Source organism: Acyrthosiphon pisum, chromosome X (assembly GCF_005508785.2).
Source record: "Acyrthosiphon pisum isolate AL4f chromosome X, pea_aphid_22Mar2018_4r6ur, whole genome shotgun sequence".
NCBI classification, from domain to species: domain Eukaryota; kingdom Metazoa; phylum Arthropoda; class Insecta; order Hemiptera; family Aphididae; genus Acyrthosiphon; species Acyrthosiphon pisum.
This window is the reverse complement of record NC_042493.1, coordinates 94,993,265-95,007,242: the sequence shown is the minus strand read 5'-3', so window position 1 is coordinate 95,007,242 and position 13,978 is coordinate 94,993,265. Positions and strand designations below refer to the sequence as shown.

Genomic DNA, 13,978 nt, shown 5'->3' with positions numbered 1-13,978 from the left:
TCCCCTTAAGTAAAATTTAAATAACCATAATTTTGAAAAGTGATTACATCTATATTTTTAATATAAAAAAATTACTTACATCTCACAGAATATCAATTCTTATGCAACGTGGTCGATCTGTATGTCCTAATTTTAAAACTATCAAAAGGGCATCATCTGGTTGGCTTACATTTAATAGACTTGTAGATACATAATGGTTTATCTAGTGCAGTATATTTTCACTAATTTTATAGTCAATACCTTCTACAGAACCTTGACACATCAACTCACCTCTTGTTTAAATGATTCTGAAACATTGAATAGTTTAAAATTAGTTTTAATAATTATATTTATTTCAGATATAATATTGAATCATGAACATTTTCAAAGGAAAATGCAAATGGAAAGCATGAACATTTTATGCTAGTAGCCTATAGCCAATGTCTTCCATAAAAAACCTTTGCATCACATTGCTACGTGCTGACTACTGAGACTCCTTTTATATGTACACAATTATATTACAATTATCAAATATTGACTTCTTATAACGACCATTGATATTGTAGGAAGATAGTTATTATAACAGTTTGAATACTTCTGAGTTCTGATATAAACAAAAACACAATTAGAGACTTAAACCAAAGGTCACAAAAGTAAACTTTGGGGAGACCATTGAATTTACTTTGCTCATTTCTAGGAAAACAAAATATGTAACAAAATGTGTAGAAAAGGGTTAGTAATCATATAAAAGAATATGACAATGGATATGGTCAGCGTCGACATGGCCAATTTATTATGGAGCGAATATGTGTTGTAATATTATTAAACTTATAGCAACTGCGTAAAGCTTTAATCGATAATACAACTGTTAACTGCAGCTGGATGCACAGGTAGTGAGCATTTCCGTCGGTCAGTAGAACGAACACCACAATTTCTTGGGAACAACAATCCTTATTGTAAGGGAAAAGAGGAGTAGAGGGTAGGCCTGTATAGGATAGACCAGAAGAGGCCATATTCAGACATGATATACGAAATCGAGGGTGAGCACCTTCATGCCATTCGAGGTTTTAAATTATTAATTTAGGCTTAGGTAGAATAATTTTGATCAATAATAATGCTTTGGACTTACGAAATAAACAACTGAAATAGTATATTTTCCGAACACTTCGATCATTTCATCGATCAGAATATTCTATGAGATGTAATAATCTCACAGTTTAGTGCCGGTTTTTCAATTGCTATAGCAAGTAGTAACTGCCAGTTAGTTTTTATCTAAACTTTTAGGGCCGGTTGCATTAACGATCCGTTAAAAAAAAATTTGGTGTTGCTTGAACGACTGTTAACGATAACGGGCCTGTAAATTATCGGCTATTGGACTTATGAACTACAGGTCAGATTCGTTGACTTTTAACGATACGTTAAATATGGTGATAAGAAATATTAACTACATTATAATATTATACCTACCTGTTAATATAAATAATATAATACATTATTATCAATCCACTGAACAATCCACTACATTCGTTGATGAATTTAGGAACACACGGATTGTTCTTTTACTTTTTATCATTAAACATTATACTTAAAATATGCATTGATAAATATGAAGCCGTGATTATACTATATGGTTATCCCTACTTTATTGCACGTTATCACTAATAAGTTATCATCAATAGCAATTTTATGATAACAGTTATATTTATTATTTATACTATGATTATTCATTAAAGACAATTTATTGATTTATGTGTTTCAGTTTTGTTTAGATTTTACACATTATAATATACCTAATACCTATATTGTATGTAATATATTATATAACAGTTAATAGTAATCCAAAATTGTAACTTACTACTTACTTTAATCATAAGATTTCTGATGGATTTTTAGAGAAAACATATTGTTTTTAAACAAAATAAATGAGTTTTGAGAACTGGGGGAATCTCGCTGATATGTCTAGAAAGGTACAAAATTGTTGCCTCCTCAAAAAAAAACCGCCACTGTTAAGTAACGAGTAAAGAACAATGGTGCCAAAAAAAAAAATTAGAGGAATGCAATAGGTATTTTGTAAGTCGAACTCTTACGAATTTTACGATTTTTCAAGCCAATGATCCTTCAAAAAAAAACCAATGTAAGTATTTGATACTCGATATTGATATTATGTGACTAACCTCTACAAGGACAATCTTTAGGTACTTATCATACCTATTATCTTAAATACGTTTTTGTTAATTAGTAACCATGACAACGAAAACCTAACAAAAATTGGTCAGAAACAAAAAATCTGTATCCAGCCCATGGTTTGAGATATACTAAGTACTGTGATCCAGCCAAGCAACATATTTATGTTAAAAATTAATATACTTTTATACAATAACTTTCATTAATTCATCGGTCTATACCTACCTCATATTTATGGTATAAAATGTATTCATTCATAAAAAAGTAAATATTTTTCCTAAGCTATAGAAGGATTGAAGCTTTATAACAGGGAACATCATTTAATAACATACTATTATTATAGATAGATAAGCTCCTCCGTTTTAGGTAATAATATCATCCATCAACAATTTCAAAAAAATCAAAATTCACAATGCTTAGATCACAGAATAAGATATTCGCATTACTACTATTTATGATCCAAACCGTAACCTATAACAATAAATTATGGTACAGCTCGCAAGTTAAGTTACATAAGGTCTGCCTCCTCCCGTATGCACGTCTATGAATGCAAGATTTTTAGAATACTATTGTATTAGACCGAATTATTCATAATATTTAATATAAAACTGTTAGATAAAACAACTTAATGTCACAAAATAAAAAGTCTTGTATAAAATAATTATTAATTCAGGACACAATGCAACAAATAAAACATTTTTGAAACATTAATGCAAATTTTAAAATATTCAGTACTTACATAGCAACATAGATTAAAATAAAAAAAACACAATATTATACACAATAATATTATATAATTTGATTTAAAACTACAAAATTATATGTACCCTTTTTTTAAAAGAGATTAGATTAAAATGTAAACAAATAAAGACATTCTTAAAAAATTATTTTTATTCCGTTAAAATTGTATTTCATAAACATTTTTTTTTATTTATTGTACTAAAAATTATAAACTAAGTAGTGTACTTATATTACGTATACAAATATCAAAATTACAAGTTTATAAGCCGATGATATTATTTAAAGTTTTTAAACATTAAAAGGTGCGAAATAAATTAATATTAATTGCTAACTATGTTTAAAAAATTATATTTTTACCTATCCTATCGGTGTGTGTAAATGAATGACAAATTGTATTAATTAAAACAAATATTGAATATAAAAAAATATTATACCTATAAATTATGATTTTTATTTTAGGATATAGCATCTTAATGTGGAAAAATATTTAACATTTAAAAAGGTATTATTTACTTCTGTACTATATTTAACTCTTGATTTTATTCATAACTATAAATTCATATTTGTATTCGTTAATAAATTATTTTACAAGTAGGTTAGGGTATCTACTTAAATAAATGTAATTACTTAATACTAAAAGGTATAATGAATATTGGATAATATATTCACAAGCAGATAGTATTAATTATCTATAAAAAAAAAATTGATATCGAGGTATGAACCAATTAAATTATTTTAGTGACTGTTAGTACCGTTGTTCATCAAAACATATTAATAAGTGGCAGTCCTAAACTAATCATACATATAAAAAAAAAAAAAAATACATACAATTATGATTATATATCAACTTAAACGATGACCACATTATACACCTATTTTTTTTACAACTCATCGTGGGTGTCGTCGGTGGTTACAATTTCTTCAACTTCCTCTCCATTCTCATTATCAGGTTGGGCGTCACTTGATGTCTTTCCTTCTTGCATTGCTTTCATCTTTTCTTCATCTTCAAGTGCCATCTTCATATTTCTCTCACCCTCCTAGTAAAATAAAAATTATTTAAGATTACATTCAATATTTTTAAAATATAGATTGTACTTACAAATCTTAATTTGATGATGTCGTCTGCCTTATCTTTAGCTACTTCAATGTTGTCTGTAATCAAAATATTCTTGAAAATAGTACCAGATTTTACTTGCCACAAGTCAAAACCAATGGCACAAATTTCTTTTCTTGCATATAGTTTATCATCTTGTTTGTATTCTGGATTTACAATTTCTGGATGTACCCATACTCCCTTCAAACATCATAGATATAATTTTACAATGATTTAAATATAAAAAAAAATGAAAGTGGAATGAAATTTTAATTTATTCCCAATTTATTCATACCTTGTATTTTGGGTTATCAATCTGTTTTGGTTTCCATTCACCCTTGTATTCTGGATTATCAATCATTGCTGGCTCCCAATCGCCATCAATTTCATCGTCCCAATCTTCTGGTTTAGTGGCAGTTGGGTCAGTAATGAGTTTTGGCTTATCCCAATCTTCTGGTTTCTTATCATTGGGGTCATCAATAGTAGCATTTTCAACCCAATCTTCAGGTTTCTTAACTTCAGGATCCTTGATTTTCTTGGGTGGCAAGAAGTCAAAATCGGCTTCTAATTCACCAGATTCTACATTTTCATTGTCAATTAATACCTCATAAGTATTATCAGGCTTTACAATAAGTGTGTAAACATGAGTGTAGACATCATCAAGACAACGGATATCTTTATTGATCAATACGTTTTTGCCGTTGTAGCTGAAGATAACATGCACCTTCTTTACAGCAGGTCCACAAATGTCAGGTCCTAGAAATATACAGAACTTTTGTTTAAACAATAAAAATTATAGAAGTAAAATAATTTGAAATTAAAAACAAATATACATCAATTAGATAATTTTAAAAGAAAATGTAAAAAACATCAAAATATTGAATACGTACACATGTAAAATATAAAAATAGTTATTATACTTATAAATTATGATTTTTATTCTAGGATACAGCATCTTAATGGGGAAAAATATTTACCATTTAAAAACAGATTTTTATCACTTATTATTTACTTTATGCGCTATATTTAACTCTTGGTTTTATTCACAATCATAAATTCATATTGTTGTGTTTTGTTAATACATTTTTCTATAAACAGCTAGGTTCTCAAATGAATGTAATAATTTTTCAATACTAAAGATGTAATGGATAGTATTATAACAAGCAGTTAATATTAATTATCTTTAAAAAAAAACAGTTATTGAGGTATGAAGTATTTAAATTATTTTATTGAACTTAAGAGCATGACTATTATTTTCAGAAAATGTATGCGTCACATTACAGAAACCTATCAATATGCCTTTTAAAAACATTCAATAAGTTAAATAATAATGTATGTAAAGTCTATACTCATCTGAATACAATTTTGATTAATTATTATGCTGAATACTTGAAAATAATAATTATGATCATCAATCTTTAAGTCATTTAAAATGTATAAGTAACTCAGTTTTAAAATTACTAACTATCTATCTATAAAAATAATCTACTTATCTATATTTAATTTCTTTAAGCACAACATATTTTTGTTCCGGATGGCCATACAAATATTAGTTACATGCATCGACACTCGGGTAAGTAAAACATGGTCTTTTGGAGCATAATTAATGTGTGTCTCGAACCTATTTTTATTGTAGTCAATCAGTATTGCACATAAGTTGCATAAAACAATACTGTGTTACATAAAATAATAACTAAAAAGAGAAGAAAATAATTAATTAATAAAAAGTATGTTGAGCTTACAAAACTTGAAAAATTTAAATATAGATAAGTACATTATTTTGGGTATGTACCTACCTATATCAAAATTATTTTTTACCAGTCTACAAAAGTATCTTATACAATTATTTGTGCACCATCTTATGCGAATCTCACAAGCCACCACTGTAAGCAACTTGTGATGCAGGTGTGGCATCCTCTAATTATTACTAAGTAGGTATAAGTATAAATACTAATTTAAGGGTATATTTTTTTCTTATTATTATAATTACAAATTTTTACAATATACATATTATTACAGTTTGTGCTGTACTAACGTCTAACAATACCTAATACACATAATACAAAAAACAAACAAATATAATTACCAAACATGATTTCGTATGGCGTTTCACCGTGCATCTGCTTTGGATCCAAATCACAGTTGAACAGCTTAACGTATCCACCGCCGCAATCAATAGCCTGCTCGTGTTTGACCGTATATTGTACAACGAGGTTTCTGTCTTTGTTACTGAATGGCAAGAATTTCTTGGATAATGCATAGAATCGAGCATCCTGCGACGTCTGTATACCCTTGTCGGCCTCGACATCGTTGTAGAAAGCGCCCGAGCTGTATACAAACTTGCCGAACTCTTTGCCAGGATATTCTGAGTACGTCCATGTGTTCTCAAACGATTCTGTGGAACAGTATAATGACATCAAATAAACATTCGCCACAATAGCAACAATTTTTAAGATACATACCATCGGGGAAGTTCTCTTCAAAATATATTTCCGCGCCAACGGCTAGGGTTGTAACCAGGCAGACCAGTGCGCACAGAGACATCTTCGTCGGTACAGCTCTCATGTTGCACGAATACTATAATATTATATTATTAAGTAAATATTTTATAATACTTGACGCAAATCTTTGAAAAAAAGGACGATACCGATTGCGACATGCACGTTAAAGGGATCGAAGTGTAATGCGAACTGCGAAGTGGGAACGCGCTGGCACTGTGCCACTATAATAGCGAGTGGTGATGATGGCGACGGCAGCGGAGGGAAATATCGTTTCGGGTATTTGAAATCAAAACCAGACGTGGACACCGGCGATTGGCCCAGCTGATCTGCTAACTACCACACACAGATATGTATAGAGAACAGACTAATATCAAATATGACCGCCACAAAACACACCATGGCGGTGGACCTAACCTACAAAATAAATGCTACGCTGCCATCTCCGACACCGAATGCCGCCATAATTTGTACGCGTTAAAGTCCCCACACACAGTGGCGGTGAATTGTGTTTACGAACTCATTTTACAGCCATCGCTGCAGTGTGTGGGGACCTTTATACCTACTTAAAATAATATAAACACGTTCATCGGAAAGGTTCGCCCTTCATTATTATCACGCTATTAATTATTATTTGGGGCTAGGGCTTCATGCCCTTAAAATCCTTAAAATATGCATGCACTTATGCCAGGGGTGTCCAACCTTTTGTGAAGACTGGGCCACATCATATAGGTAGAAGTTGTTGTGGGCCACATATTTTTTTTTAATAATAATACATTCAAATTTAATGATTAAATTATATTTTATAATACAACAATATATTTTTTTATAATTTTACAATAGTGAATAATAAGCAGAAATATTTTTACAAGTATTAATATTTAATTATAAGTACACAGAAAAATATATTTATTTATAACAAAAAAAAAGTTTTAGTTTAAAAAAGTTATTTAATGTGAAATTTGAAATTGCTTTTTTTGTGAAAGTAATGAATCAATATCTGGATCGATCGAAGTTGTGGCAATCCTTAAACAACTTTCAAGATATTTGTCTAATATAGTGGACCGATTCTTACTCTTTGTGTTTTTCATTCTTGAAAATAATTGTTCGCGAATGTAGGTACTGCCGAAAAGCGAGAACATGAATAAGGCATGGTCATGAAGGACTGGATATGTTTCTTTGGGTAGATATAATTTATAAAAATCTAATAAAGATGACTGATTGAATTTTTCTTTGAGTTGAATATCTGATTGCAACTCAATGCATTCCATTTGAAATTTAGTTTCCACAGCTGGAATTTCAACCGAAAATGGTGTTGCGAAAATAGCAAAGATGAGTTGACTATTCTTACGAAAATCTTGAAAAGTAACTTTTTTAATACTGAGTTGCTGAGAAGAAAGACATGTTTTTAATTCTAAAATTTTTTATTTCCGAAAAAAACCTTGATAACAGTCCATTTTGGTTGCATGTTTTTGTAAATAATGTCTTCTCAAATTATAATCTTTAAAAACTGAAATAGTTTCCTTACAAATTTAGGCATAATGCTACATTTTTCATTTCTATAAAACATTATTCCGCTATCCACTTTTCGTTGAATATTCTTCCTTCATCAGTTATTCTTCTCTTCTTATTGAACGAAATTTCGCTATTTGATTATTAATTTATTATACAGATCAAATTTATAAAATTGTTATTAAATAAATAATAATATTGAGTACTAACACTACTGTTCTGAATAAAACGTGAACATCTGACCATCACGCACGCACAACTGTATGTCTGTACTAGATTACATGTGCTTAGTAATAATTCTATATAGGTAGGTATTTTATTTTTATTTGTTGATAAATGACACAGGATATTGGTATCGGAGCCAATAAAGATAAAACACTAATAAAGTTTATCTTTAGGCCCGATGCACACGTCCGTATGTAATATAAGATAAGATGCCGCAACGGTAAAAATATGGACGTGTGCATCGGCCCTTACAGTTTATTTGATGTTTTATAATTTTATATTCTTAAAATAAATTTGTTCTCGTAATATTAATATATTATATACAATTAATTCACGGTTTTTAAATTAAAGTGAGGGCCGCATCAAAATCTACCAAGGGCCGCGGGTTGGACACCCCTGACTTATGCCCTAGAGAATCAATAAATATGCTATTAAAATATGCATTAAAAAAAAAAACATAGTACCTATTAAAACCTTTTTATTTTAATATATAGATAATATTTTCAAAATTATAAATTCTAATCTATAATGAAAATCATAAGCGTGTGCACGGGGGAGGCAGGGGAGGCAGTTGCCTCCCTTGCGAGAATTTTCGCTTCTCCAAGATCTTATACATTAATACCTACCAATTTTTGATAATACATATGTAAATAATAATAATAATATTATGTTCAATATTGGTATACTGGTATGCTATTTGAAAATAGTTAATATTTAATAATATTAAAATTGGCAATAATATTATATTATATTATATTGATAAGACAGCTTCAAGTTTCCACTACTGGTTTCTTCTTTGACAATACCGACTTATCATATCATCAACCTAATTCGCAAATCACTTGACCAAAATGACAACTTTTCAGGAGAATTAAAAAACGTTCCAAACATTTCGTTGGCCTGATTCCCTATTCGCAAAAGTTCTATCTCCATCATGTTTTACATATTTCGCTAAACGACGTTTGGAACTTAAATAAAACACATTATTACCTATTTTAAAAGTTATTCAAATTATGTTTTTTTATTTATTAATTTTAGATTGTGATCGGAGCGATGAATGTATTGATTTTACAATGATGTGTGTTTTTTATTTTTATTTTTTTTTTGGTTTATCATCACCTTTTGGGACAGTAAAAGTTCTTGGATTTTCTTCAACAGAATGTTTTCTGATATAAAAGTGAATCTGGTTGGTACTATGAGGGGTCAAACGTTTTCCAGTAGCTTTCACAGGCGCCATGAAAAACAAAAGACAAATTAAGAAAAAACAGGAATTTATACGTAAAATCGATTTTGGTTTTTGGTGTAGGTAACTCTTAAACAAATTACTGTAGATATACAATATTTTGACATCTTCAATTTCCTAGAAATTTCAATTTGTTTGCATGTTTTTAATCATGTTTTTAATGATTAAATAATCATTAAGAACATAGCTAAGGACGTCACACCCGCATGTGTTATTGTCACCGCCTCACAAAATATGTACAACATAGATAACACCTGTTTTGCGTGGGACAACTTTTCTCGCACCATAGTTTTTGTAGAACTACAAAATTTTCATAACACGTAAAGAAGAACTTTATCTGTGCAACAGTGTGCTTTTTTTTAATAGCGCTATCCAATCAATTTTATAAGCAGACCAAAAAAACGAAAAAACGAAATGTTTAGAAGCAAATAACTTTTGTATTTATGTTACCTAAAATATAGACACGCTGTTGCATAGATAATTTACAACCCTATAATGTTCAAAAATTTTGGATCACTACTACAAACACACAAAACCGTTTATGCTATGTTGTAGGTACATTTGTAAGACGGAAAAAACACACGCGGATGTGACGTCTTATTAACAAAAGATACTTTTAAATCGCCAAATTAATTTAATTAAACCAAGTTATTACACATTTGGTATTGATATCAATACCTAATAATAAATTATATGTAATTATTTGCGATAGAAAGAATATTATTAATTATTGTGTTAAAAAATAATTTTTTTTTTTGTATTTCAGTTCGGGGTTAAGTAGATAAACTATTAATTTTATAAATTATCAACTTAGTGTAGTACCTATAAGAATCCGTATATGTTATACATTTTAATATTTACCATGACATTAATTGACCTACAGACATTTCGTCAATCTCAACTTTCTTTTAATGCTGACTTATTCCTTAGCTGTGATTATCAAGGCGTGTACTAATAACAATATTATATAGTATTATATCCAGTAATGTACTATTGTTTTACCTTTTATATTCTACTAACATTAAATTCCTTTTTTAACAGAGCAATGCCATTTTAAAATAAAATAATTTTAGACTTTGAGCGGAGCGATATGTATTGGTTTTAAAATGATGTATGTTTTATTTTATTTAAATTTTTTATTTTTATGTCTGTCATCACTCATTAGTCATTACCTTTTGGGGCAATACAATTTAATAATCATTAAATGTTCGACTTTTGACAAAATACGTAAAAATCATGAAATTGTGGAAATTATATTAAGAGTTGGAAATTCTTAAACATTTTTCTTTTTAAATCAAAGATTTGAAAATTGAATACAAGAGTCAGGGGCGGATTGGTTAGGTGTGATAGTGTGCCGTAGCACACCGGGCTGGCTTATATGTGTGCGCTGGGCCGCCGGGGCGTTCAAAATTTTTAACATTTGACGATATTACTAATAAATTTATTTAAATTTATTTTTAAATACGAAATAATTTAAAAAACACTGCAATTGGTCGGTACAATGCCTACAATAAGTTCATAGTCGAACCATAAGTTTATAATAATAATAATTGTATGAGCATATTAGGTACCTATGTTGTACCTATAGTGTATTATAACTCTTTAAGCAACAATTTAAAAAATCAGTTTTATCCAGAAAAATGTTTAAACACTTTATCTGATTTAGTTGATACATTGACCGCCAGAAAGTTATTACTAAACTACAATTATTGAACCATTTGCAAATATTTACGAAAATATTGTAGATTTGTTGAAAAAGAAAACAGATAACATTTATATGAAGTTTATATTAAAAGTAATGACTATAATAATGCTACGATTCTGAAACTGATGAAGATGATTTTGGTTTAATAAGAGTATGAATTGTGACAATGAAATAGATGATAAAAACAATAGTAAACAAACATCAAAAATATCAAAAGGATTAGGTATACATTTATGATTCTTATAAAATGTATAGCATTATAACTAGAGACCGGATTTATATGTACAAAAAGACATAAAAATATGCTTCTAAAAATGCTCTTATATGCTACAAAATATGCATTTATTTTTAAATATGCACTTAAAATTGAATCGAAAATATTTTATTTAAAATTATGTAAAAAATAATTATTAATTAATTAAGTAATAAAAGAGGTATATAAGAGTTTTAATAGTATAAAAAAGTATATTTTTGTCATTTTCACTAAGTTCTTCACCATTTAACGTTATTTATCTTAAATCTATAAAATATTAGCCATGGTTGGCTTCCGTCGAAACACTTGAACTCTATTATAGGAACAACAAATTTATTTATATTAATATTATAATAACATATACATGCACGTACTATACGAATTCCCGGTGTGTATTTACAACCCCCCAGTGAACCTATGTCAAATCTTAATTTTTCCTATAGATAAACTAAATCGAAAAATCTTATTCACAGACTAAAATTATTAAATCTAGTAGAATTTATTTAAAAATAACATTTATTTTATGCAGGAAACATTGCCAGAATATTGAATAGACAGGACAAATTAGATAAATATACCTACTAACTAATGGGTTGTTTGTGTAATGTCTTTGAATCTTTAATAGGTTTTGTTAACTATACCTAATTATAAATATTATTTATTAATTGCTTAATTTATCAATGCTTGTTCTACTTCCAGTGGCGTCATTCCAGTTTTTAAATAAAAGAGGGGGGCAAAAGTTTTGACCAGCCCTAATGGGTAACTTAAAAAACTCTCCCTCGCTTCGCTATCAAGCACATAATATTAACATATTATTATATGTTCCTTTTCCTTCATAAGACACACATAAATATAAGTACCAACTTTCATGTATATCCCGTCATGCGTCTACATAAAATATATTCTGACTGTGGTCAAATGCCCACTGTGCCTCCCCCTAAATGATGCCACTGTCTACTTCGTTTATTATTTATTACTTATTAGTATTACCTACATACATGGCTGAATTCATACATTAATACTCAGCAGCTTATAGCTACACATATATGTATAAAAGTAAGTGAGATAATTTATTTTAATAAGTGTAATAATATATTTTAATAAGTGTTATAATATATATTTTAAAGGCTGTTCATTTTTTAGTTTCGGTTCAGCTTGAATTATTATTCCACCTCCCAGGGGGCATTGAATTGTTAGAACACGTGTTACGAGTCGTATACAGTCCCATCCTGTTGGTATATGTATATCATAGTTTTTGAAAAAAAGCACTGCATCATTCTGACATTATATCTGTAGAATACTAGAATAGGGACTCAAAGAACAACGGGTGACGTTGAATTTTCTGTTCAGTTAAATAATGGATAACGTGTGTTTAGCTTAATAATTTATACAGAGTCACCGCAGCCTTACCCCCCCCCCCTCCCACCCACAAACTATTACGACGACACCACAAGATGTAATATGGCCCATGTCTCGATTCGTATATGTGGAGAGTATTGTGCACATACAGCACTTATTATAATGTAGCTATTCTACATTTATTATTTTAATACGATAAAATACACACGTTAAACACATTGGGAATATAAATACCATATTGTGCCATGTGCCCGTGTGGTTAATAGTGTCATATTGTATCAAACATGTATTTTCCACTGTGGTATACCTACCTATATTATAATTTTAATCATATACACTGATTATATTTCAAAATTTGTATGAGTAATTTTGTACTTTATTTAAAAACTTAAATTTTAAAAATGTTCAAAGATTAGATAATAGATAATTATGCATGTTATAATTATAATAACGCGTTACCGTTCTAAATTATTTCGAGTATTGTGAATTTAAGAAAAAAAAATATAGGTAATATTATACATGTCTATTAATGGCGTTTATTGGGTATGCAAATAAATATATATTAATATATTACATATTTAATTTTAAATCGTCAGAATTCAGTTTTCAATAGTTTGAACTACGTAAATTTCAAGAAAAGTGAACTAAATTAATTAAATTTTTAATTAACTTTTCTCGAAATACATAGAGCGTTTTCTATAAACAGGACGGGTAGATTGGTGTTATTTATCTTTTAATACGTATTATAACGTAAATATATTTTAATATAGTTTGATTTTAATGATTACAATGATTGTTGTACCTATATTTTAATATGTTTATAATTTTTACCTAACTGTTAATTATATTTTAAAATTATTTTTGAATAAATTATTTTAATTATACTTCAAGTTCTAATATTGTTTCTACTTTCGAACTTGTCGAATAACGATCGTTCACGTCTAATGGGACTCTAATAGGTGCTTACTAGATAGGCATTTTCCAAATACCTACATAATATTTTAAACGTATTATTAATATTAATAATTACCTATATATTGTTGGTATTAAAACTATTCGTGATTTTAATTTACTGTTATTAAGTTATTAGTCACTATATTATTTACATAATTGTATGGTCACAAGTCATTATTTGCAGTCATCAAATACTAGTAAATAGTATATAGATTTAAATTTTTAATTACTC

The 13,978-nt window shown here is 28.7% G+C and overlaps 1 protein-coding gene across 1 annotated transcript; it reads right to left on the bottom strand.

Moving 5' to 3' along the window:
- Window positions 1-3,610: 3,610 nt before the first annotated feature.
- Window positions 3,611-6,785, bottom strand: LOC100166837 (calreticulin-like). Its single transcript, XM_029491472.1, has 4 exons — window positions 6,460-6,785; window positions 6,084-6,392; window positions 4,293-4,753; window positions 3,611-4,198 (listed from the first exon to the last, which is right to left on the bottom strand). Exons 1-4 carry the CDS (start codon window positions 6,560-6,562, stop codon window positions 3,923-3,925), a joined length of 1,149 nt encoding a protein of 382 aa, XP_029347332.1. The 5' UTR covers window positions 6,563-6,785; the 3' UTR covers window positions 3,611-3,922.
- Window positions 6,786-13,978: the final 7,193 nt, after the last annotated feature.

What these genes read in the sequence shown, in the direction of transcription:
- LOC100166837 (XM_029491472.1), bottom strand. Translation starts at nt 6,562, where the DNA reads ATGAGAGCTGTACCGACGAAGATGTCTCTGTGCGCACTGGTCTGCCTG. An exon ending in TGAAGAGAACTTCCCCGATG is followed by an intron (nt 6,393 to 6,459) that starts GTATGTATCTTA and finishes ACTGTTCCACAG; the next exon opens with AATCGTTTGAGAACACATGG. An exon ending in TTGATAACCCAAAATACAAG is followed by an intron (nt 4,199 to 4,292) that starts GTATGAATAAAT and finishes TGATGTTTGAAG; the next exon opens with GGAGTATGGGTACATCCAGA.